Source organism: Myotis nattereri (assembly GCF_964212035.1).
Source record: "Myotis nattereri genome assembly, chromosome: 10".
NCBI lineage: Eukaryota > Metazoa > Chordata > Mammalia > Chiroptera > Vespertilionidae > Myotis > Myotis nattereri.
Window position 1 is genome coordinate 41,947,895 of NC_138085.1, and position 26,801 is coordinate 41,974,695.

At 48.5% G+C, this 26,801-nt stretch overlaps 1 protein-coding gene across 4 annotated transcripts in view; it reads left to right on the plus strand.

The window, feature by feature from the left end:
- ADD2 (adducin 2) overlaps nucleotides 1-26,801 on the plus strand; it is a 90,067-nt gene that overhangs the window by 42,292 nt on the left and 20,974 nt on the right. For 3 of the 4 annotated variants that reach the window (XM_081101356.1, XM_081101354.1, XM_081101355.1), the window contains exons 2-7: nucleotides 9,835-9,950; nucleotides 13,291-13,506; nucleotides 15,111-15,249; nucleotides 21,866-22,017; nucleotides 22,462-22,542; nucleotides 25,371-25,520. In XM_081101356.1, the coding sequence (XP_080957482.1) occupies nucleotides 13,324-13,506; nucleotides 15,111-15,249; nucleotides 21,866-22,017; nucleotides 22,462-22,542; nucleotides 25,371-25,520 (705 nt within the window). In that variant the 5' untranslated portion in view covers nucleotides 9,835-9,950; nucleotides 13,291-13,323. Of the gene's footprint in view, nucleotides 1-9,834; nucleotides 9,951-13,290; nucleotides 13,507-14,624; nucleotides 14,883-15,110; nucleotides 15,250-21,865; nucleotides 22,018-22,461; nucleotides 22,543-25,370; nucleotides 25,521-26,801 lie in introns of those variants that run through there. The other variant, XM_081101357.1, reaches the window with a different exon arrangement.

Below are 26,801 nucleotides of genomic sequence, written 5' to 3' on the forward strand. Positions count from 1 at the left end.
GTAAGGGATGGGAACTAGCATTTGTTCAGCACGGACTAGATGCTAGTCTTGGAGAATACTTCTTGTCATGGTTTTCATCAGCTCAGCCAATCAGAAATTCAGGTTGTGGATCCTTTTCCATTTCCATCTCAGCGTGCTGTCTTTTATCCTAGTCTGCTCTTGCCTATGAGATTGTGCTCCTGAGTGAAACCTTTTGGAAGCTGGGCACATCTGTCTGTCTTGCTTCATAGCTCTCAGGACCCTGTACCTAGAAGAAGCAGGACTGTCAGCCAGCAAACCTTGTCTGCTGATGAGCCCTGAGCCAGGGTGTCCAGGGACCCTCCTAAAGCCATGGCCTGTTTCTCCTGTCTCATCCCTCGGCTTCCTGACTCAGTGGATGCTCTGCACCCCCCTACCCTGTGAAAGGAAGTCCCAAAGTTGGTGACACTAACTTGTAAGCTGGGTTCCCATACTTCATTCATTCTAAGGCACACATTTCCCCCACATGTCAATGTCTCTGAAAATGGGATATGTCTTCCAATTAATGATGACTTTACTTATACTTGGCAGTGGTTCTCCTTTCTTCGTGTCAATGTGAGAAACATCCAAATCTGTAGAGAATGTTTATAAGTTTAGTTGAGCCAAACTGACGACAGATGCTGGGGAACAAGATCTCAAATGCTCTGGAGAATAAGTTTTGCAACTTCTTTTATGCATTTGAAATTAAGGAGGAGATCCCAGGAAGATTGGAGAAAGCAAGGTGGGATTGGATTACAGCAGTGGTTCTCAACCCGCTGGCCCTTTAAATACAGTTCCTCATGTTGTGACCCAACCATAAAATTATTTTCGTTGCTACTTCATCACTGTAATGTTGCTACTGTTATGAATCGTCATGTAAACATCTGATATGCAGGATGGTCTTAGGCGACCCCTGTGAAAGGGTCGTTCAACCACCGAAGGGGTCGTGACCCACAGGTTGAGAACCGCTGGATTACAGGATAGTTAAGGTTATGTGACCTCTTGAGGGCTAATATCCCCTTAAAGGGGATTGCTTCTGATATTTCAAAAGTGTGTTAACCCAGATGTGTAAGAATAATGGGCAGGGCTGACTTAAAGCCTTTCACTAAAGAAGGTATCGTCCTGGGGCATGACCACCCACCATGACCTGTCAAGTTAGGAATTTATGATCACATCACCCTGTCACATTACTTTCCATAGAATCCCCTGTTTTTTTGGTCCACATTAGTAATATTTAAAATAATGATGTATCAATCAATCCAATCAATACATCCTCGATTTGAAGAAATACAGTGATGCCAATGTTTATTTTTGCCCCTCACTATCAACTCAGTACCTGGGCTGACTCTCTGAATTCACCTCTGAGACCTTTGCTCCCCTGTGTGACTAGCCTCCCACGTGATTTCTTCGAGCAGGAGATGCCCGGAACAAGGCTGACTGAGCCTCCAGCATCTGATAGCCCTCACACTGTTACCACAATGGTTACTTTTATTCTCTCATTTCTAAACGGAGTTTTATGGAATCTCAGGGAGTTATTAAGCAGAGGGCCATATTTTAATGTATGTGGGTTCACATAAGTATTTATATCCTTGAGTCTGATGCTAATAGACCAATTTCCCCACTACCTTGAAATGAGTTTGATTGAACTTCATTCAGTTTTCTAGAGAAGGAACACCCACTTTATAACCTGGCTGTGAAATCCAGCTGGTGTCCATGATAGCTGCCCTTTTAAACCTCCGATCTTCAGTGGACTGATTATTAAGGTAATTGCCATGGTCAGCCCAAGGCACACATTGCCTGGAGGCATTAAAAGTCACCATTCATTGTGTGTGGACCACCTTCGATTTCCCGAAGTCATGTGTATCCTGATCACCTTTTGCTAGAAGCTATTTTCCCTGGAGGTTGTAGTTTAGGGGACTTGATTTCATCTAATTTGAGAATAAAGGAAAAGAAAAACAATTAGAACTGTCTTGAGAAAAGACACTTGACAGAAAGATAAATGATCTGAAACACTCAAAAGAAGCACTTACCTCTTATAATAATCTGCTTTAGGAACCAGAAGAAAAATGTCAAAAAACGATTTGGTATCCTTAATAAAGTTAAAACTATTTAGTATCCTTAATACATGGCTTCTAAGAAATAGTAGGGCAGACATAGGAAAGAATGGACTAAGATGAAAAGGTCTGAGGTAGAAATGGAGATACAATAAGGAAAGTATGCAAGAGATAAAATGTGCAATATTATAATTAAAATCCACGTTATTTTGCTGAATTGAAATGAGTGAAGTTGGAAATGACATTGACAAGCTGTCAGAATGCAAGGAAAATGTCAATAATAAAACTAATGAGAGGACTGGTTCTTCTGGTTCCAATATAATATGGTATGTCAAGTATATATTTTTTTTAATGAGAGGAAAAATGAAAATAGTAGAGAACAGAGATACGACATGTGGATAAACTGGTGATCCTGAAGGAGACTCTGGAATAGAAAAAACAACCATAGAGTTACTAGAAGACTCTCTTGAGCTAAAGAAAAAGTGTGAATATGTTTCCAGGGCAGGCTACCTGCTGCAACAACTGCAGAATCTCCCACCAGTGGGCTGCCTTCAGCCACACCCAGCTCCTTCCATTTGCTGGCTGCATCAACCCAAGGGTCCCAGTGTTTCCACCGACTCCTCTGTACCCAGCAGGGAGGCAAGAGAGGAGAAAGTGTGGAGAAAGCACCTCTGCGTCCATTACCTCGGCTGCAAGTGACACACATCACTTCTGCTCACATTCCGTTGGCTTCCATGCCATGTGGCCCTATCCAGATGGAAGGGGGGCTGGGAAATGTGGGTGTCCCGGAAGAACAGGAAGTGGGTTCGGTGAACACATGGCATTATCCCTGACACATGGATATGCAAACATGCGTACGGATACAGAGAGGGTGAAAGAGTTCTTTCCTTAATATCATCATGATCAGATCCAAGCCATACGACATCATAGGGAGGATCACAGAGAGGAGTGGAACGCATAACAACATGCTTCCTATCTTCTCTCTCCTGTTCCTGACACTCGGTGACAGGCTGAGCCTCACTTGTCAGGCTTTTGGGGTGTTTCCACATAGATGTTCCCGAGGCCAGCAGAGTTCCCGTGTGAGCCTTTAGACATCATGGCCCTTTAACATATTTTCTCCAGTTCCCACCTTCCCCCCTTCCTGGGCCTGCTGACTTGCCTCCCTTCTCTCCCCCAAGTCAGCAAGTCCCGGGGCTCATTGGAGTTGTAACTTTCTAGCTTTCTCGTTCTGAGGAGGGGAGGGATGGCCTCAGACCCCTCTCCAGTCCTAGATGCAAGGTGTTCTCCCAATTTTCTCAAATTCCCACTTAGTGAGAAAAATCCCCCAACAAAACCAATAAAAACAACAACAAAACAACTTTAACCTTAAGGTGCTAAATGAGCATTTATTTCTACCTCTGTGGCCTAGGATATGGTTTATTCTATTAGACATATAAGTCCACGCCATCCAATAGCTGTTTCCTGACTTTGTTGACTGGGGATGGGGATGGGGACAAGGGTAGTTCTGCCACATGATTCAGTGGATTATACTTTCTTACCTATTGAAGGACATATGCTCACAGTTTAGGCCCAAAAGCAGAATCAACTGTTTTATGTTTGACCTTGACCAAGGTGAAACTTTCCAAAATGTAGCTCCATGGGTTGTAGGTATAATCTGCCTGAAGGAAACAGGGAGATAAGATAACCCTTAAAAGTGTCTGTGACTAACTAGGTTCTAGGACAGCCTGAGGTGTGGACCAGTGGATCAGAGAACCTGTCAGTTCAATTAGACAGCCTTTTGGATGAGCTTTTACCCACATTGTGTGCAAGTTGGGCTGACCTTTTCACTGAAGGGACTGAGTATTTGATGGCTGAGCCCAGCCATCCTGCTAGCTCAGCACTGTCTCTGTGTCACCAGGGCTTCCTGAATCCCTCTTTCTTTCCCCTTTATTGAAGGTATGAAATCCACATGTTTTATAATTGGTGGCAGAAGTATCTGACCTGTGGGTTGAAGCTTAATGCTGGAGCCTAAGATTGAGAGCTCCCTGGAAACCACCATTCATGAGCCTCTACTGAAGCACCATCTCTCCCCCTCACCCCAGCCCCCTCCCCCTCCACCCCAGTATTGCAATGATCTCTCTATGACAGTGGTTCTCAACCTTCTGGCCCTTTAAATACAGTTCCTCATGTTGTGACCCAACCATAAAATTATTTTCGTTGCTACTTCAAAACTGTAATGTTGCTACTGTTATGAATCGTCATGTAAATATCTGATATGCAGGATGGTCTTAGGCGACCCCTGTGAAAGAGTCGTTTGATTGCCAAAGGGGTCGCGACCCACAGGTTGAGAACCGCTGCTCTATGAGCTCCTCCTGCCCCGACTCCATCATGGGCCTTTTGAGAGCAGATATTGTGAATTACATCCTTTCGTGTCCCTGTGACAGAAATAGGAACCAGAATTCTTCTTTAAGGAGCTGGCTAAATCCTTGGAGCTTCTTCCAGGACTATGGTGCCTGAGCCTTGGGCTCTGGCCATTTACTGATTTCCATTCGCCTCCCATCTGCCTTCCATGGAAACCCTCCATGATTTCCGTCTGCTCACCTTCATTTGGACGAGGGGAGGAACGTGTGGCGAAGTGAAAAGAGCGAACAGGTGCTGGAACCAGGTGGGATCACACCTGGCCCTGCCCTTCGCTAGTTCTGTGGCCCCAATCAAACCACCCCGTTGCCTGGAGCCTCACTTCCCTCCCCTGAAAACCAGGAGGATGGGCCCTTCACTGCAGCACAGATGGGAAGGGCCCGGCTCAGCACCAGCACCTAATTTATTTAATGAATTTCATTGCTTAAATAATATCTTCATTAAGAGTCTAACTCAGGACTGTGGCCCTCATAAATGTGGACCCAAGGTTTCTGGTCTCCTGTTCTAAAAAACATTGAGCACTTTCATTTATTTTCAGTTTCCTGTATTGTGTTGAACTCAACAGTTAAATATATATACAGTGGGACTGAAACTGAATGTGAGAGGTCTTCTGAAATGAATGTAATCAATGCTTGTTGGAAATATATGTATTTTTCACCTTCACAGACTGTGGGACTCTAGCAGGCAGGGGCCAAATCTCCTTTGTTTTGGGAATCTTCCTTCTCATACACAATTCCAGTTCTTACTCCTGGGCACCAGTAGATACCCAGCAGATGATTGTACTTGGCTGGCGAGAGGGAAGGAGCTGATTCCAAGTGGTGAGAAGGAATGCTGGGCCTACAATTGCTGGAGAACAGAAGAATGGGAAAAAATGCCTACCAACCATTAGGTTTGGGGTCCTTTGCTAGAAGGCTATTAACATAGGCTATTCCCTGGCCTTTGATAGGAAAGTGGGAGGCTCAGAAATGAGTGCTTCTTGGGCTTGCAGCAGTCAGCAGGTTCAAGGATTCTTCCAGCCAAGGGGGTTTCCAGAGATGGGCCGAGGGAGGCTTGACCATCTCTCTCCTTCTCCCTTTCTTCTTTTAAACTATTTCTGTCCTAAATGGTTCCAGCAGTTAATACCTAGTGTAGAACTTTGAAAAAGCCAGAGGCGTGTGAAGAAGCTGATGATAAGCTTCACCCATAATCCCACCACCCAGAGGTTCGAGCTTTCTCTTTATCTGAACAGAGCAGGCGGGGTGTGGTCCAGCCCTTTATTCAACAGTCTTCATTGACGCTGCTCGGTCGCAGCAGCAAAGCCAGCTCCTCCCTCAGGTTTGGAAGTGTCATGCAGGGATCGGTGAGTCTGGGCTCTGACTTCCAGAGAAAAGCTTGGAGCAAACTCTGTGCCGCCCTTGCCTGGAGCTGACAAGGGGACTGGGACTAGGGCCTTCAGAGGCTGGCACCAGCACAGGGTGGGTGCCAGGGCAGTGGTGGGAGCAGCTGGGAAATGACAACTTGGCGCATCTTTCCACGTGGGACTCAGGCTGCTGGGGGATCGCCTGTCTGCTTCTGCCCGGACACCTCTGGCTGATGTGGCAGGAGACAGGCACCCGCCTTTCCTTGGTGCTCACAAGCTTAAACGGATTTTAACAAAAAGTCAGGCAACTTGGGCATCTGTTATTCCCCTTCCAGACCTTCTGTTTCTTTTATAGCTACAAGGAATGGCCCATAGAAATGCGCTGTCACACTCCAGTGATTGCATATACCTGGTCTTCAGAGGGACAGGGAGGAAAATGACCTGTGACAGGGACGTCTTTCATGATTTGCCGTCCCCAGCTGCTCTCTGAGGACGGCGAATCCCCAACAGAGCCCTGGCCGAGTAGGGTCAGGAGTGTGAGGATGCAAACTGGAGAGGCCGAGGGGGAGCTCCGGGGCTCCCCTGAGCAAAGAGGGAGGGTTCTGGGGCAGGGACAGAGGAGGGCTGTTGGAGGGAAGAGGGGAGATAGACAGATCAAGGGCAGGGCTGAACCGGGGCGAGCCAAGGGGGTTGTGGTGCATGATGTTGGTATATAACATAATCTTCTCTTGTCTCCCCATAATCAATGTTACACTGTGGAGTTGAACTTGATAGTTTGAACGTTGTAATCCATTGCCGGAATTTTGCTTCAAAATAGGCAAGAAGAGTGGGTTATGGAAGGAAAGAATGTTTTGTTTCAGAGGAGCTGATTTAGGCACTAGGACACCTGCCGTGCAGCCTCCACTAACACTCAGCACCTTCCCCTGAGAGGGGCTGCTGTGAGCCCCGCTGGGGCTGTGCTCACCTCTGGGACCCCAGGTCCTGGCTGTGCTGCTTTGCTGAACCAGCCTAACTTCTCCCAATTCACTGTTAGTTGAGTTTTAGTTCAACTTACATTTATTTGGGACTGACCTGGCACCAGGTCCTATGGCAACACGGGGAATAGAGAAATGCTGAAGGCACAGGCCTTGCCCACTAGGAGCTCCTGGCAGTAGGTTGTTACTATTGGACTCTAGGTGGAATGAAAGAGGGGAGTGTCGGTGACCTGAGAGCCTAAGGGACAGGTATGGGGGGGAGACTCTGGGAGAGAACAGTTCGAGCTGAAGGGAGAGGCAAAGCGGAGAGTGCTCCAGGTGGAGATCAGCATGGACCACCCACAAGGTGGGAACCAGCTGGTGCCTTCCAGGTCCTGGGAATATCCCTGGAGAACCGATGACAGGCTGGGAGGGTGGGGGCGGGCACTGAGAGGCCCATGGAGCTTGGTGTGCCAGCTAAGAGCTTAGACCTCATTCTACAGTGTGGCAGTTCTCCAGAGGAAGGGAGTGGCCAGAGCAGGAGCCACAGTCCCCTAGTCCCATGGTCAGAATTGGGGGTGGGGGTAGGAGGAGAGGTGTAGAATTTTCAACATGGACCGTGTGTTTGGTTTGAAAAAGTAAAAAGGGAAAGGAGCACTGCCCCAGGTGATGGGGGCCCCAGGTGAGTGTGTAGTAGGGCAGTGACAGGCATGGGCCATCTTTGCATATCTAGAGCAGCGACTCTGGCTACCGATTGGATGGGGGTATGAGAGAGGAAAGACTGGGTAGAGACCATGAAAGGATGGAGGGATGTGGGCTTGATCCAGGATGTGGTGCTCTGGATGGGGAGATATTCAGGACATAAAACCAGAGAACTTAGTGACAGTGGGTGCGCAGGGTGAGAAGAGGGAAGAGTCAGAGGCTGCCTTCAGGGACCCTTGGTGGGTGGTTAGCTGGGTGAGGGGCAGAGAGGAGCGGCTGGCTGGGGAAGGGAGGCTGCAGGATTGTTCATCTGGGTGAAGGAGGGTCAGGGGCCACCCATCCAAAGGGCTGGCTGGTGCAGGGTTGGCCACAGGTCGACTTCAAGGTGGCAGTGGGACATCCAGGTGGGCACAAGCCCCTAAGCACCTGTGACTTGTCCAGGTTTAGTCTAGTGGACAGCCACTTAGAATTGGAATCCCACATCCTAACTCTTCCATCTCCAGCCCAGCTTCACTGCACACTGAGAGCAGGCAGCCCAGGAGCTTGCCTTCTAGGAGGGGTCAGGCGCCCTGGGGGTGGATGCTGTTCTCCCTGCATGGGGTGCCCTCCCCTTGCTTCTCAGCTCTGCCCACATGGCCTGGGTGGCTGGAAGCTGGGGCGAGCTAGGCTCGGGAAGCACATGCTGGGGGAACCAAAGGCTAAATGGGTGGCGATGCCGGCCTTGAGGGTTGACAGGCCAGAGTCCCCAGAGGCTCAGTGAGGACAACAGCCCTGCCCAAGATGCTGGACCCTCCTGAGCGGCCCTGGCATCACACTCTTTCTCTTCCCTTTTCCCTATTCAGACCTGCTGATCCAGTGCCTGTCCTGCCACTGCTCAGCCTGACCCTGAGATCAGAGATTTGACAGTTTGGGTACCACAGGAGAGTGTTTTACAAATTACACGTTTGCCTATAATAACTCGCAGGGCTGTTTTCATCTTAATCAGGGGAAACCCATAAACCAAGGAATGAAGCTCTAACAGTGGAACTTCACCACGGGGAGACTGGGGTGGGAGCTTCTGTGTACGGTGTATACTTATCCGGGGGTCAGATGTCTGTCTTCTTACATGAATGGTACAAATCACTTCTGGGGGCAGAGGATTGATTCTTTCAGTGGACATAAGAAATAGCTCAGACTCTAAAAAGTAAAACCTTAGCAGCTTAGGGGACAACCTCACACTTCTGTGGAAAGGGCTACCTGGGGAAAGGGAGGAAGCTGTGCTTCAGGTAAGACAACTTACCTGGCTGCAGGATTGTCCCTGAGAGCGGGTCAATGGCCACCCATCCAAAGAATAGCATCCAGAGGTATGTCAGCAACCCCACCCTGGAGCCAGCCAGCCCTGGAAGGGAGGGCTCCCACGTTGGTGGGCATCGAACAGAAGCTGGGGCCATGACGCTGTTCTAACTGAAAATAAGACCAATGGAAGGTCTTCTGGCCACTGACATGCAGAGCATAGGGAATAGCGTTTGGAGGTCTCTATCTAGAGTCCCTAACTAGAGGCCTGAGCATTGGGACTGGGATCAGGGGCCACCTAGATACAGGAATGCTGAGTCCTGGGTGCCCTGGGTGCCCTGGTGTCCTGGGCTCCCTTAGGCACAACATTCCTACCAAAATGAATTCGCCTTGCCCCTCAATGGGGAGACAAGTCTTTCCAGGTGCTCTGCTCTGGGCAGCACCAGATCAGGGATGGAGCTGATCTGGCCACTGAGGCAGGACAGGCAGGGCCATGGTGGGGTGAGAGTGGGGTCAGGGATGACACAAGCATCTATGGGTCTGAACAACAAGTGAAAATGGACAATTGTCACTTGCCTTAATTTTTTTTTCTATGATTAACTGTTTGAAGACCTTGATCCCCAGGATTTTTGGAGTAGTAAGTCGCCCTTGTTTGTAAGATATTAACAACTTTACATTCCTCCTTCAGTGGTTCTTTAGGACTTGTTTCCCGGGTGTGAGCTGGGAGCCCTTGGTCTCCTTGCACTGGGGGATGAAATTGCCTTGAATCTACCAGTTCCTGGCCTGGGCAACGCCAAACGCCTCCCACTCGCCTGGGGTGTGATATTCTTCAGGCTTCTTCTGTCTCTTGAGCTCACCTTCCACTCCTTCCCCTGGGCCTCCCTGGCTGACCCTCAGCAAAGGGCTTTTTCATTTCCTGTCTCTGAAAGGAATGTTGACCTCAGTTACAAGGACAATGAAGCTTTCTTTAGCTTTCTATGGACATAATTTGCTTTTAAAATAAAAATCCATTTCGAGTTCATTTTAAAGAACTTCCCAACAGTCCTTAAAGTAAATCCACACCTAATGGTGCTGTGAAAGCAGGTACAAGAGTCATATGTGTCATCTCTGTGTGTTTCAGGTTCCACTCAGATGTTTGAAATCCCGTAGATGTGGACGGCGTCGCTGAGCGGAGCAGGCTGCACAGGCTGACCGCTGAGAAGACGCAGGCTGGGCCAAGGCTGGTCCCGCCTCCCGGTAATTACTCGGTGGCTTTTGGTGGTGATGAGGGCGGGACACACTTTTAGCTGGGGGTTATCTCACCAGCATGAGCTTCCAGACACTCAGGTCCTTGCGTGAACTCCCCCAATCCTGCTCACGCAAGAGCTACCATGGAATCTGATGGATCTTAGAGGTCACTAGGCCAACCCTCCAGCCAGGGCAGGAGCCCCTCTACAGCTTCCAGAGTCACCCCGATGCAAGGAGAGAGCTCCCCTGCGAGAAGGCAGCCTGTCCCATCTTCCCATCACTGAGCAACTCCTGCTGGCAGGAGGTTCTCCCTCGCTCCCTCAGCTAGAACTGCTTTCCTGCAGCCACCACTGGCTTTTCTGGTTCTGGCTCCTGCGGCTCCAAGGAGTCAGCCTAAATCTCTTCCACATGGCAGCCCAGCATGTGCCTGGGGCCACTGGAGTGGAGGAGTGTGGATCTGGAGCCAGAGGCAGTCCTGGTTGAAACCCGGGCTCCACTGTTATCTTTGCGATCTTGGGCAAGTTAGTTAACCTCTTGATTCAGTTTCTTTACCTTTGAAACGGGGACAATAAGGTCTGTCTCATAGAGTGGTTCTGGGAATGAAAATAAATCATGAATAGAAGCGGCCTGGTGCCGTTTTGACCCCAGTTCTCTGACACTCACTGGGCATCCTACGAAGCCACCGGTTCTGACACTGCCCAGAGTCAAAGGGCACACAAGGTAACTGCCACAAGCTAAAGGGCAAGGTTGCCCACAAGATGGCCCCTGCTTCAGAGGCCACCCACACTTCTCACTGACTAGGATGTAGATGTGGGGATGTCCATATCTCCCCTTCACTTTCTAGAATTCGGTAGAACAATTACAGAATTCACCGAAGACACTGTGAGTCTGATGACAGTTTTAGTATAAGGGATCCAACTCAGGAACAGCGAATGGAGGCAACGCATAGGGCAGGGTCTGGGGCTTGGTGATGTGGTACAGAGCCTCCTACCCTCTCCTCATGGAATCCAGTGTGTCACAGCCCAGCCCGGCCATGTGCTCACCAACCAGGAAGCCTGTGTCCAGAGATTTTTAATGGGGGGCAGGGTCACTATTGGGAAAGGGGGCTTTATAAGACATAATGGTTTAAATCATTTGCCACTTGATTGAACTCAACCTCCAGCCCCTCTCCCTCCCTTCCTGTGTGGTTGGGGTGAAATTGCAACACTCTAATTAAGGGTTGGTTTTTTTCCTGGTGGCCAGTCCCTCCCTTGAAACTATCTAAGGGCCCACTGTAAGCCACCTCATGAGCATAAACTCAGGTTTGGCGAAAGGGGCTCATTATGAATAACAGAAGACATTCCCAATGTCTTTGGACATTTTAGAAGTCCCGAGGTGTTTGAAGCTCTGTCCCAGAAACTGGGGACAAACACCCACCAGATATACTCTGTGCGTTGTCCCGCCTGTATAACAGCGCTGGCTCCTCTGATCCTCAGCATCCTGCTCGCTCTTTCCTGTATCTCCAGGTGGACGTGACCCCCTGTCTGGTCAGAGAACTAGGCATCCTCACCAGTCTTTTCTGCATGCTCTTCCTTTTGTTCATATAGCTCAAGATTGAATTATTTTTGGACTAAAACATATAATTACAGTTATTTAGTGTGCACCTATTTACACTCGAATCATAGCCTCTCATTACCGGAGTTCTTAATGCTATGATGATTCTCTAGCCTCTAAATGAATGCTTAATACCACTTGCTATGCACCAGACACTATTTCAAGAATGTATTTCATGTACATTAACTAATCTAATCCTCACACAACATAAAGAGGTAGCTAAGTAGTTGCAATCCCCGTTTTATAGCCGGGGAAACAAGCACAGGGAGGTTAGCCAACTTGCCCAAGATCACACAGCTGATAACTGGCATAGCTGGAATCTGAACTCCAGAGTCCGCCCTTTTAACCACTAAGCCACTCCGCACACAACTTTGATCACCAAGGAAGCATTGCGGGAAGGGGGGTGGGGAGGGAAGGGAGGAGCATAAAAGGATACCTCTGGTTCACAAAGTCAAAGGGTTTGAGCAGGCCCCTGTTGCCATGGTGAGAGAGTCAGTGCTTGCACTTCCTACCCCACACCCACCAGAGCACCTCTGGGCTGAGCTGAGAGGGGAAGGCAGGCCTGGGGCATGGTGGTGCGGGCCATTGTTCTTGGTGCTTCAGGGCGTGGAGAGCTACTTCAGAGCCTCTCAGACCCATGCCTGGGAACTGCCGCCACTCCACAGGGGAGCTGAGAGAACCAGCCTTTCCTGCCAGGATGGAAAGGATCCAGGCCAGGAAGGCTCCGGACTAGTCTGTGCTGGTCCCAGAGAAGCAGAGAGTTCAGGTGGTTCTGCAGCTGGTGGAACCTGCAGTCATAAGGAGCCCAGGGGTCTCTAGGTGCACATCCAATGCACCTACTGTTGGGGGAGTTGCTTGTTGCTATTTTTAAAAGGATCCGGGGCTGTGAAAGGGCCAAGGAGTATTAAAAGGGATGGGGAGCAGTGGGCGATGCCTCTGGGAGAATTTTGGTCTGCAGCGCCGTCTGCCCAGAAGAATTGGGTGGTGACTGCCTGTCTGCATGGCTCTGATGCGTTCCCATTATGTTTGACCTTGCAGTCAGTCTCTCCTTACGCCCCAAGTTCCAGGGATGAGGCTAGGTGAAAGGTTCTTAGCTCACCCCACCACGTGGGATTGGCTTGAACCCACAAGGCAACTGTCAGTAGGTCATCTGTGTTCTTTGCAGATGTTTCTCTTTGGGCATTTGGCTTGAGGGAGAGGCACTGGGGATGGAGGCGTGGGGGGTGGGGGGAGATGCCCACAGAGAAACATCTGCATCCTCCATCCTTTACAGAGGCCAGAGCAAGTCAAAGTTGTGCAGAAAAGCATCCCCACCTTTCCATGGTCCTCCTCTCTTTTCAGTTTTCTTTTGTGAATTTCCCGCCAACATTTTTTTTAGGAGGCGTCTTAGGGGCTTGCTGTTTTAGCTGAAGTGCTCATTCCCAGTAAATAGCTTTACTCTGTGTAAGGTAGGCGTCACAGACATCCTCGCCGGCACTGGGGGGACTGTCCACTTCCACTGGACGGTGGCCATGTGAGGCTGGCGGGTTAGTCGGGGAAGGGTGGTGGACACCTGGGCGGGGCCTTATTTTCACTTAGTCCAGGGATGCAGTAGCGCCCCCTAAGGATCGGCACTTGTCGGCGTGCCCTGCCCTCTAACCCGCGGCCCCGCCTACAGCCTCCTGGGAATAGCCGCATGCCACTGTGAATTCTGCTTCAGGACCCGCGCACCCCGTCTGGGAGCTCCAACCCGTCCTGCCTCTTCCCTTCTCCGCAGGGCTCCAGGGGTGGACAGTGAACCCACAGGACGATGAGCGAGGAGCCTGCCCCCGAGGCCGCCTCCCCGCCGCCCCCGCAGGGGCAGCACTACTTTGACCGCTTCTCTGAGGACGACCCGGAGTACCTGCGCCTTCGCCACCGCGCGGCGGACCTGCGGCAGGACTTCAACCTGATGGAGCAGAAGAAGCGCGTGACCATGATCCTGCAGAGCCCGGTGCGTGGGGTCTGCCCCGGGCCGCCCCGCGGGCGTGGAGGGGGTTGCGCTGATGCGTCTGGGTGAACCTGGAAGAGAATTCCTCTTTCACGCGCTCAGCGATTTCAAGCTGCGCTAGAGCAGGGTGTTTGATTCTCTCTGGTCGCTGGTGGGTGGCAAAACCTGGCTGAGGTGTAGGTGGTTTGGGTCGGTGAGTCTGAGAGACACCGATCCGTTTCCAGTGCCCCTTCTGAGCCTCAGTTCCCAGCCTTCCTCGCCAAAAGCTGTTGACAATGAACAAATGTGCGTAAACCGGAGCCCAGCAGAGGGCGCCACGTGGAAGACCGGAGACTCCCCTTCCCCAACAACAGAAAGGACTCACAATTGGGGCAATAAGGCTGACCTGCCCGGGGCAGGGGTGAGGAGAGCCGCAAAGCCCCAGGAGGTCGGGGGAGTCGATAATTCAGGGGATTATGGGACAGGGGCCCCGGAAGGGAGAGCAAGTGAAGATCATCCCACCAGAGCTCCAGAGGAGGTCAGTTGGTGTCTGCCTGGCATGGACTCAGCTCATCCTTGAGGCAAGGACATAATGTGGGCCTAATGGACCACTGACGTGGGAGGGGGCACACACTCTTGGGCCGGGGGAGGAAGAGCATGGGAGTCTGAGGGCGGTAGAGCTGAGGGGTCCTCAGGAAACAGTGCATGGTCCCAAGGGCTAGGAAGCTCGGGGTGGAGCTGGTATCTCCAGGTGCTTGCCGGATGGGCTCTGCCTCAGCCCCAAGGGAGCCAGGGCATTGCATGGGCATGTGTGGCCCCAGCTGAGGGCACACAGCGAATGCTCAGGCCTCACAGAGGGGCACCGAGGGTGGCCTGCGGTCTTGGTGACAGGTGGCACAGTGTTGGGGCGCCTGAAGGACTATGGCAGGTGCTAAAAGCACGGGGGCGGTGGAGAAACCCCAGAGTGTAAGAGGGGAGGCAGGTGTGGGAGGAGAAGGCAGGTTTGGAGCCTGAGACGATGGGACTCGATTCCCGGGCAGGAGATGGGGATGGGGGGAGCTCAGGCTGCTTCTCCCCTTTTATAGTCACCAACACGCGTGTTCCCTGCTGCCACCTGGTGGACAGACATGCTTTGTTCATAGCCCGCGGGTTCTGAAAAGCCAGGCTGAGAGTACTGTACGTAGTGGGAAACCAGACGTGGAGAACTCCGAAGTCATCAAATCCTTCTGAAACTGAGAGGCTCAAAAAATCCATAGGCACAGCTAATGGAAGCTGGGCATGCTTTCTCATTCAGTTCTGCTTTTTAAATGTCTCAGTGACTAAATTGAAGCCCTGCCAACCTTGACTATCACTGAGACACAGGAAGTTACCTGGAATCGGAGTACTGCCCACAGGTCAAAGTGAGCAGGATCCATCCTCAGCATCTCCTTGTTGCCCCCCCCCCCCCCAGTAGCAGTTTGGGGAGGATCCTAAATCCCAGTGAAATTGCCCAATGCCTTCTGGGGCCCAGGAATCCCAAGTGTGGCCCCGGCCTTACTGACCTGGGGTGGGGTGGGCACTTGGAAGAGGGTCGGTGGTCTCCTGCCTGAGGTGCCCTGGGGGACCAGCGCCCCTTGGCCTGTTTGTAGTCTTTCAGGGAGGAGCTGGAAGGCCTCATCCAGGAGCAGATGAAGAAGGGGAACAACTCCTCCAACATCTGGGCCCTGCGGCAGATCGCGGACTTCATGGCCAGCACCTCCCACGCAGTCTTCCCAACATCTTCCATGAGTACGTGGGGAGCAGGGGAGCTGCCGGGAGCAGCGGGTTGGGGAAGTGGGGTGGGGACGAGAGAAAGGAGCAGCAGAGGCAGCTTGGTTGCCAGGCTACGGGGTGAGTGCTGCAGTTGCATTAGTAGACCTGGGGGAGCCGAGCAGCAGCCAGAGAGGTACCTGGCTCTGCTTCTGATGCTGCTGCAATATACAACCGTGTAGATAAATCTGACTACATCTGTGATTCTTTTCTTAAGATAAATCACTAGGAGTTGAATTTCTAGATTGAAGTATATGCATGTTTTATAGACTTTAATGCATAATGTCAAATTACCCCGGAGAAAGAGGGAACCAATTTACATTCCCCGCAGCCATGCACTAGAGTGCCCATTTACTCCACTCTGATCCACAGCATGTATTACCGTTTGTTTCATCCTCATGATTTGGCAGATGATGAAAAATCCTTTATTTGTGTTTTAATGTGCAGTTACTAACGAAGTTGGATGTATTTTCATACACTTATTGGACGTGATTTTCCTTTTGTAGTAAATTGATTGTCATACCCACCCTTTGCTGATTTTCCTACTCACCTATTCTTTTCTTATAGATTTTCAAATCTTTATAAAGTAAGATTATTTCTCTATTATCTGTCAAATACATTGCAGGTTTTTTCCCCAGTGTCTTGCGTGCCTTTTAATTTTGTTTAAGATGTTTTTGTCTTGTTGAGCGCTTTAACTTCCACATAGTTGAATCCATTGTTATTTTCCTTTGTTTTCTGCTTTTGATTGCATGCTTAGAAACACTTTCCTGTGGTTTATCATTTAGTCAAATACCCTTAATTGCCAATTTTTTCAACTATTTGTACCAGTTGATTCTTAAAATTAACTTTAAAAGTATTTGTCAAGTCTCCCCTTCACCTCAAAATTTTCTCTTGGGATGTTGATTGAATTACTTTAAATGGATAGATTAAATTGGTGGAGAATTTTTAAATTTATAATTTATGTTAGAATGTAAGTTCCACAGGGGAAAAGGTATTTGTATGTCTTATGTCCTAGAATATAGTACCCTGGACTTAGGTACATTTCTGAACATAGTAGGTGCTTAAAAAATATTTGCATGGCTCAGCCAATGTTGCTCAGTGGTTGAGCATCGACCTATGCAGCCAGAGGTCACCGGTTTGATTCCCTGTTGTGGCCAAAGGTAAACTGAGTGGGGGCGGTGCGGGGGGGGTGAAAGGATTAAGGAAAGACAGATAAGAGAATGAAAGCTGGGTCTCTGTGGGATGCTGCTCCCTGATGAGGAGACAGCGCCAGCGCCCACAAGCCGTGTCTTTATTTTATAGCAGATGCCACGAGGCAAAGTAGGGGCGTGATCACGTTGTTTACAGCATTCTCGTGAGTTTCAGCCTCACTCAACTACATGCACCTGAACTCTACCACAAGGCACGTGGGGCCACGTGTTCGGACCATAGGTTCAAGCTTACTACCACAGCCGTTGGCTATGATTGTGCTGGGAGGGCCCTGCCTTCCAGCTGGGACTTGCACGTGGCAATGAGAGGACCCTGTCCTTTCATTAGTCCGAGGCTTGGACCTGGCCAAGACACTGTAGCCGCGCCCCATAATTCCCAGTCAGGGCACATGCCAGGTTGCTGTCTCTATCCCCAGGAGGGAGCATGTAGGAGGCAGCTAATCGATGTTTCTCTCTCGTCGATGTTTCTATCTCTCTCTCCCTCTCCTTTCCTCTCTCTCTAAAATCAATTTTAAAAACCCATAAAAATATTTGCATAAATGAATTTTAAATTTTTTTCAGAAATGTTATATGTCTTCTATTTATTTACTTTTTCTTTAATGTGCATCAGAAAAGTTTAGGAATTATTTTCATATAGTTGCTATTAATTTCTTGTTAAGTTTATCCTGACAATTTTATGTAACTTTGTTATTTCAAAAGATTCTCCATTTAATTTTCTTTCTGTTTTTGCTGTAACCCAGGGGAATCATTGGATATATATATATATTAGCCCCTTATCAAACTCTTAAATTTCAGTATCTTCTCATTCAATTCTTTTGGGTTTTGTATATAGAAAAATCACATAATTTGCAAGTAATGGTCATTTTGCATCCTTCATTCCAACATCTACTCTTTGGTTTATATTTCCAGTTTTTCCATTGTTAGAACTCTCAGAACATGTTCAGTAATAGGTTAGAGAGCAATCATCCTGGTCTTGTTTCGGACTTTAATGGAAATTCTTTTACCACAAGAGCTTGAGATGGTTGTTCTTTATTATGTTCAGGAAATATCTTTTTATTCTGGTTCGATCGGGTTTTTCTCAGCAATAGATGTAGAATTTTATAAAATGCATTTTGAGCATTTATTGATTTTCCTTTCCTTGAACTATTGATGAGATGAATTATATTAGTAGATTTCTGTATATTGACCTCCTTTTTCATTCCTAAAATAAATCATTCCTGGTCTTGATATATTCTTTTTAAAAGACTCTTCTGGATTTGATTCGCTGGAATTTTATCAAGGAGTTTTGCATCCATATTCATACATGAGATTAGTCAGCAGTTCGCTTTTTGGGCAATCTTTATTTTCTTTGCCCTAATGGAGATAGGAAGTCTCATTATTTGAATATTTATTATTCTATTGGAAAGACATCTAAATCTGGAATATTTTTTATAAACTTTTTTTTCTGTTTTATATGTGGTTTTAAAAAAAATCTATTTGGCTGGTTCTTGAGTTAACTTTGGTCATATATTTTGTATAAAATAATCCATTTTGTGGAGCTTTACAAAATTATTAGCGTGATTTACAATATTATTTTTATCATTTAAACTTTCTGCTGTGAATGAGATGACTCCCATTCTCATTCCTGGTGCTGTATATTAACACTTTCTCTTTATTGGCCAATCCAGATATTGGTTTATTCATAGATCTTCTCACATAAGCCAATTCTTGGATTTCATATTGGTTCTACTAATTTTCTTGTTCCCAGTTTATTGCTTTTGTTTTTATATTCATTAATTCTTTTCCATAACTTTCTTTTAGTTTATTTTGTTGTTTATATTTTTTCTAGAGAAGAATAAAATGGGTGGTTTATTTTTATATTTAATCCAATAATAAAGATATTTAAGGCTATGAATTCTTTTTCTCTGAGTGTAAGTTTGGTCTTATTCCATGAATTTTGATACATTGTATTTCCTTTATTGCTAATTTCTAGGTAGGAGATTACTAGTATAATTTTATTTTTATTCTAAGAGCTCTCTGGGAATGTATTTTTCTCATTTTCAGATGGTTGAATTTGCATTCTTTTAAAGATTTGTTGATAATGTCTAATTTTATTGCATTATGTTTAGAATATGTGGTCTATTGTCTGTGTTGGGGATTTATTGGGATTTTATTTGTGGCCTAATAATATCACTTAAAAATGGTATATGAATAGACTCTATCTCTAGGGCATAGTATTTAGTCTATATCTTCACTTATTGTTTTTGATTTTGTAATAAATGAGAGTTGTGTTGCCTTCCACTATATTTGAATTTTGTTCATTGCTATTTGTTTATCTGATAGCTTTTGCTTTGGACATCTTGATGAAATGTTATTGAAGGCATGAGTGTTCTTTATAGCTATAGCCTCATTTTGGATTAAACCTTTAATCTATGTAAAATGACCTACAAAATAGCCCTCTGTCCAAAAGAATATTGTTTTCCCTTGACTTCTACTTCGATAATAATATTATGACCTCTCTTTAATTCTTGTTTATATTTGCCTGGCATACTTCTGATGATTCTTTTACTTTAACCAGTTTTATGTTACTTTATTTTAGTGTGGTGTTGGGTTTTTTTTATAAACCTCCTATAGCATTGTCTTCTGGCATCTATTGCTATTGTAGAGAAATCTGAAACAACCTATTTTTGTTCTTTTGTAGGCAACCGGAAATTTTTTTCTAGATGTATGTGGATTTTCCCCTTACCTTGGTATTCCAGATATGTTGTCAGGAAGCTTATAATTGTAGGCTCCTTCTTCTTCTTCTTCTTCTTCTTCTTCTTCTTCTTCTTCTTCTTCTTCTTCTTCTTCCTCCTCCTCCTCCTCCTCCTCCTCCTCCTCCTCCTCCTCCTCCTCCTCACTGGAGGATATTTTTCCCATTGATTTCCACAGGGAGTGGAAGGGAGGGAGGAGTGGGGAAAAGAGAGAGAGAGAAACATCAATGTGAGAGAAACATTGATTGGTTGCCTCCCACACATACCCCTACTGGGGCTGGGGAGCCTGCAACTGAGGTATGTGCCCTGGACTGGGAATGGAACCCGAGATCCTTTGGTCCACGGGAGAATGCTCTAACCACTGAACAAAACTGGCCCAGGCTATTCTTCTTTTTATTGACTCCACCCCCTTCCCGAATACTATATATAATATATATATATATATATATATATATATATATATATATATGCTGTTTTCCAGTCCAGAAGTTTTCTATTAGATCAGTACTGATCATCTATATGCTAGCTCTCTGGTATTTGTCTCCCATATCCATCATATTTTCTCTCATCATTTTCATGTCTCTGTCCTTATACTCTTCCATTTGAAAGAGAAACCGGGCTGACCAGCATTCTTCTTGTCTGTCGGGAAGACAGTTGGATGACTGGAAATTTGATTAGTGTGCATCCAGGTGTCTGAGTCAGGGAATGCAGAGAAGGGAAATCGCAGTCACGAGTTCAAGCTCAAGAGGTTCTTTGTCCCACTCCATTTGCCTTAGAAATTCTTTTCTTCCTTCTTTCCTTCCTTCCTTTCTTTCTTTCTTTCTTTCTTTCTTTCTTTCTTTCATTCTTTCTTTCTTTTTTTTTTTAATGCAGTAGTATGTCTTTTAGTCTTAGCTTTCAGGAGGCTTGGTGGGTTTTGCATCTTTTTTTTATGTTTTCTTAAGTAATTTGAATAAATGGCTCCACTAGATCTGAGTCATAAACCTGGTGCGCAGCCATCCTAGCTTTTGTGAAGCTCGTCAGAATAAGCATTCTTTTCATTAAGACCCTGGAGGCAGAGGATGGGGACTCCTGTGGAGCCCTCTATTCTCTTCTCCTGCCCTCAAGACTGTGGGTAGAATAATCTTCACAGAAGGGGTCGGGGGGAGCCTCTGATACAGGATGTGGGGGACGTGATAGGTGTGTTAAAACCCATTCTGGCCTCCTGAGCATCAGTGGGACTCCATCATTATTTGTAAGAGAAGGACCCAAATAACTCTGGATCTGAAGACCCTCCCCCAAATAGTAGCCGCCCCACCCCCCCCGGCTTTGTCTGGGGACCTTATCTTTTCAATATGCCTCCCTTCTTGCTGCCTGGGTGAAGCTAATAGGCAATTTCTTGTCAGGGCGATGCACAAAGAGGAGGAAGGGATCCCAGACTGGTCCATTTGAATTAGAAATTGTTGACTTGGGAGTTTTTTTAATTGTTCTTCTTGCCTGTTGAACTGGATCTTCGGACCACTTCTGTCCCTGGACACATGCCCTGGAGGTGTACCACCCTTTTGGGTGCATTTTCCTGATGTGGGTGTTCAAGGCTTGCCGTGCTTGCTTTATGTTGGGCCAATAACACTCAGTCCACCCTCATCTTCACACACCATCTCATTATTTCAACTAATGGCAGACTGGCCCAGGACACACATCACACTGTGGAGTAGCGAGGCTTACAGCGATGGCGGAAGTTCCCAAAGAGCATTTTAATCCATTAAACTTTTAATGGGATGCCGGGAGAGGCAGCATCAGGAGGCTCCCAGCCAGATGTCATTTTAAGTCAGAACACTTTCCTGCTGATTCTCGTATTGGTTCCTGGACACTGGCGAATTGTAGTGCTGGGGCTCAGACACCCCCTTTTGCCTTCTTGAGGCCTGTAGGCAGCAGTCGTCATGGTTAATGAGACAGGCTGGACCTCAACTCCTAGACCCTTTGGGTGCCCTGAGGACAAGACTATCAGACCCTCTAGGTCCATTTCCAAGTCCCGTTCACAGCCCCCAAAATTCCCAAAGAGAAACCATAAAGAACCAAAAGACACATTCAGAGGGGAGCAGATGAGGCCTGCTAAGGCCTGAAGCCCTTCAGCCAAACATAGCCACACTGACTTCCGGAAGTTTATGACTTGTCAGAAAAAGTTGAGGAATTTACTTTCTGGGTGACTTTGGTGTTCTATTTGCCGTGTTTCCAAATCAGAGAAAAAGTTATATTGCATAGTATAGTTAAAATAGTACAATAATAGCAAGTCTAAGGATTAGTAACTTCTTCATGAAAACTAACTGATGAAATATACCCATATTTGAACCCTGAAACTTATTCTTGCTTTTATTTAATGCCCATCTTTAGGATGTGTGGTAAGCTTGGCTTTCTGAGAACTCTTCATTCTGTGACCTTAAGCCTCGTCATGATTTTTTTACCTAAAGCAATACAATTTTTACCCAGATAAGCAGAGGACTTTTGGATTTTCTCACCTGGGTAAAGGTGAAAGAATGCTGACTTCCCTGCCTGTTGAAGTATCTCGTGCAGTTGTAGTGCCAGTGAGGATTAGGAAAGGACCAGGGCTAGGAAGGAGGGGCAGATGGGAGCCCCTGACCCTGCGAGCTACCGTGTCCTCACCCTCTCCCCGTGCAGACTTCTCCTTGATGACGCCCATCAATGACCTCCACACAGCCGACCCCTTGAACCTGGCCAAGGGGGAGCGGCTCATGCGGTGCAAGATCAGCAGTGTCTACCGGCTTCTGGACCTCTATGGCTGGGCCCAGCTGAGTGACACTTACGTCACGGTGAGGAGAGGGTCTTGGAGTGGGGTGCGGCATTGTGTGTGGTCCCCAAAAAATCCAAAGGGAGAACTCCTGACTGTTGGCATGGACATGGCACTGCTGGTGGCCTTTGGCCAAAATGCTGAGTCCTCCCAAGGGTTCTAACCACTGTGGTCACCTGAAATAACCTGGCCAATGGATGTTTCTCTGGATGAGGAGCTGGGGACTCCTGGATCCTATTTCTAGGGCTACCCTTGACCATCAAGACATTCTTCTTATAGCTCCATTTCTTTAGTTCCAAATAAAGACTAAGTTCTCTCATGGCTCGAGGTTGGGGGTGGGGAGATAAAGGTTCTTGAGAGGAAGATTTGGGTGTAGCAGATTCAGGGAAAGAGGGGATTCAAGCAGAATATCATTGGAAATGACCCACTCCCTTCTTGCCCCTGAGAACATGTGTCTTTCCTCCAGATGAGAGTCAGCAAGGAGCAGGACCACTTCCTCATTAGCCCGAAGGGAGTTTCCTGCAGTGAAGTCACAGCATCCAGCCTGGTGAGTACAGTCCAGCATCCCACTGCTCATTCCTATCGAAATGACAGCTCCTACAGTGATAGGTCATCTCCAATTTATCCACTGCTGTCTTGTCCCTCATTGAGCTTACAATCTAGTGGGGCAAGAAGACACATGGGCACCAAAACAAATGGAGTGCCCAGAGCATGATGCCACCACGAGACCAAATGTGAGGTGCAGGCAGCAAGTGCAATAGGAGGAAGGGGTGGGCCCGGTCCTCTGAGCCTGGGGTTGTACCATAAAGGCTGGGAGTAGGAAGGCCTTTCTGCCTGGGAGATACATTAGAATGGCAGCCAATGCTTTGTCCCAAAGCAATGCAAGACCTGACTAGCACTGGTGCCATTAGAGACAGCTTCTGGGACCTCTTTCAGTTCTCCTTTACGTGGGTTAGGGAGAAACTTCCAGAAGCTGATTTTAATCAAGAAAGATTTCTGGGTGTGAGAAGGAAAGCACTAGAAAGGACTGTCTTAGAAGCAGAAAAGGCCCCATGTTTCTTAGATACGTGGGCTACAGCTGATGTACCAGCTGGTGCACCTGGGGGAGGAGCTTGCCACTCAGATGCCTCCAGGCTTGAGACACTCAGATGTTGAGTCCAGGTACTCAGTTTAAAGAGCACAAAGTCACAGAATATCTGGGCAGGGCTGGGCCTCGAGGACCGCCAAGGCCACCTTACAGGCAGGAGAGAACTTTGGTGCCCAGTGAGGATAAGTGACTTGCACAGGCCACCCAAGAAGGCCATGGGAGAGCAGGCAGGGACTGTGAATACAAGGACGGCACAGGCTCTGTCTTTAAGGCATTCATGATTGAGTCAGGGGATGAGGGGGGGCAATCAGTGATTAAACTCCAACTGAAAAGCGCCCTGGGACGAAGGAAGCTTGGGGAGCCTCGGGAAGAGGCACCGTGCTCACTGGGTGCTGGAGGGGGTAGAGGTGGCAAAGGAGGAACTCCTGGGTTGAAATGGTGACGAGGGAATGGAGTCCTCAGGAGCTCACTATGGATAAGCAGATTAAGACCAGGGCAGCAGGGGAGGACTGGGCAGAGGGGACCATGGCCTCAGCAGGAGGGCGTCATGCACCAAGCCCAAGTGCATACCACGTCCCAGTGCACTTGGAGGACAGGTGAGTGGCTGAGTCTGGAGGTCAGGCAGGGAAGGTGATAAATGGCACTGCAGGCCTCTTATGGCACTTCAGCTTTATTCTGCTGGACAGGCAGAACTTCTCAAGCATTGTCAGCGGACGAGTGATGCAATCAGGTTTCCATTGTATAAATTGCCCTCTGACAACGGTGTGGAGGCACTGTCATCACGACAACCAGTTAGGGCTGTGACAATCAGCCAGGAAGGAAATTTTGGTCCAGCAGCCTTAGTGGGCCTGGCAGCCAGCTGGGTTGGGGGTGTGGGGTTGAGTTTGAGCTGGTGGCATGTTCAGGAAAGAAGTCAGTTGGCATTTGGCTATCCCGGCTCAGAAGAGCTATGGCCTAGAGATACAGCTTTGAGAGTCATGGGCATGAGATGTTCAGGGCGCGTGTGTGGACTTAGTGCTGTTGTGTATGGTTGTACGGGTCATGCACTGCACAGGAGAGCCTGGCTGGTGGGAGGGGGAAGGCTGAAAACCAACCTGTGCTCCCCTGGGCTTGTGCTTCAAATTTGCTCCATGGAAGCCATCCGCACACCAAGACCTGTGCCCCTGGTACTGTCCTCAAGGGGGGGCTGTTCTCATTTGGACGAAAGCACTATATGGGATCGTGGCTATTATATGAGGCTGTAGATTTGTTTCTTTTAAATCCTCATCCGAGGATATGTTTTTATTGAGTTTAGAGAGAGAGGGAAGGAGAGAGAGAGAAAAACATTGATCGGTTGTGTCTCATACATGCCCCAATCAGAGCTCAAAGCCATAACCTAGGTATGTGCCCTGACTGGGACTCAAACTCACAACCTTTTGGTGTATGGGATGCTGCTGCAATCGACTGAGCCACCTGGCTAAGGCAAGGCTATAGAGGTTCTTAAAGTGACAACAGGTCACACACATCCAAGGCGAATATAAGGATTGCATGAGATCAGAGGAAACTCTGAGCAGGCCACACCTCTGAGGAAATGGGGGAGCCGGGCTGAAGGGAGGTACCTGAGATGGGAGTGTTGCTGCTACTTCCAGCGGTCAGCCGCTTTGAAGTCATGTTCATTCATAGAACATGAATTTTATAAGAGGGGATTGTTGAACATCTTCCTGATGGTTCTGCTTAAACAAATGATGTCAATAGCCTGTCCCTTCTCCACACGAGTCTGTCCCTTCCTTTGGTACCACCTTGTCTGCTGGGCCTTCTGGAATGGGATGGTGGGAAGTCTGTGGAACTGCCCAGTGTGCTGCATTCAGAATGTCATGGTGGTACAATTTCAAGGGCCCAAGCTGTTGTGATTTTTAGAAACTAAACTCTAGCTTGTTAATAACGCCAGGGCACACCTGTTGTTGAAGAATTAGGCTATACCAGCTGCAGGGAGATTGCACCCTGGGGACCTCCGTCAGAGGGTGTTAGGAGGGGATTCATTTCAGGATTTGGGTTTGTGTTGGGTGCTTTGGGGAGTGTTCTGAGAAGGAGGTGTTGCCTTAGCTAGTATACTGTCAGATGCAGGGGCGAGTCTGTGGCAGGGAAGGGGCGGGGAAGGGTCTCTCCCCCACCACCAAGCACAGTGTTGCTCAGGTGTGGTGGATGAATGAACACCAGTGGGTAGCCATGTGCTGGCTCACTTCTGGGCAGAGACCTGAGGGGCCTCTGCCTGTCCTGTAGCCGTAAGCCTCTCTCCTTCCCTGGCCCAGATCAAGGTGAACATCCTGGGAGAGGTGGTGGAGAAGGGCAGCAGCTGCTTCCCGGTGGACACCACGGGCTTCTGTCTGCACTCGGCCATCTACGCAGCCAGACCCGACGTGCGCTGCATCATCCACCTGCACACGCCGGCCACGGCCGCGGTGAGTGTCGGCTCTCCAGCCAGCATTTCCCTCCCTGAGGCGGGCAGCAGACCCATGGGACCTGCTGCTCTGAGAGGCCCCCTGAGTTAAGACCCAAGACCCCCAAGCTAGTAACAATCCCATCATTTAAACAGTTCTGGAAAGATTTCCTGGAACTCACACCCAGTGTGGGTTCCTAATCCTCTCCACCTTTCTGACTACAGAAGTCTTGGTTTAGGGAAAGAAGGTGAAGATGTGTGATGTCTGCCCCACTGCACCCCCCACCCTGCCACTTACGCAAACTGGCACCACACACCAGGTGATGCCTCCTCTTCCGTCTCTCTGTTCACCCTGTTGGACTGAGGGCTGGCGCCTGCCCCCACTCCTTTTCTCCAGCCCAGGCTCTGGTGAGGAGACATCGCGATAGAAGACACGATGTTGGGAGCCTGGACTTGCCCACTTTTCATAGCCCGGGTGGGCTGAGATCTGGGGGTGGGGCAAGGAAAACTGGGAGGGAGTAGAATAAAGACACCCCCCCCCCCCAAGAAGCAGGCTGTTCCCTCGGGGTCTCTGGGTAATTTCTCCACGTATGCCTAAGGCGCTGCAACGTCGCTTGGAAAGACGGCAGGCAAGCAGTTTTGGTTTCTCAACCTTTACCCCATCATGCCCACCCCACAGGCCACACACCTACAGGGCAGAGCAGACTTGTCACTGGCCTGTGGTTTTTGGTTTTTGGTTTTCGGTTTTCTCAGCAAAACCCCATTCATTACGAGCAGAGGCCTTCCAGAACTTGGACCAAGACTGGATGATGTGTTTGTGCCAAGTGTGCCGAGCCTGGGCTTACCCCTGGGGCAAAATGAGCGAAGGAGGCCACGAGGCTCTTCCAAACCTCTGGCTTTAAATAAAAGGCAGAGCGTGGGGCGTGGCTTGCAATAGGGTTTTAACCCTGTCCCCTGGCACTCTTACTGCCTCCTTGCTAGTAAAATGCGGCTCTGCAATGGGCCTCCCTGTGGGTGAGGAGTTGTGGCTGTTTCTGCACTGACCTCAAGGCTGAGGGTCTCCACCAACCCACCCCAGGGGACCCTGGGCCCTGCTTTGCCCCAGCCTGCTGCCAACTCCCCCCCCCCCCCCGCCCCCCCCCCCCCGCCTCTTCCCAGAGTCCTTGGACAAGAGCAATGCAGGGCACTGGCAGCGGTATAGCTCTCTCGAGTCATCCTTTGCAGCAGTTTTAGAAGGTGATATATCAGTGTGGTTGCTGTGAAAACTGATGGAAGGATGTTAGAGGAAGCAGCCAGAAAGCAA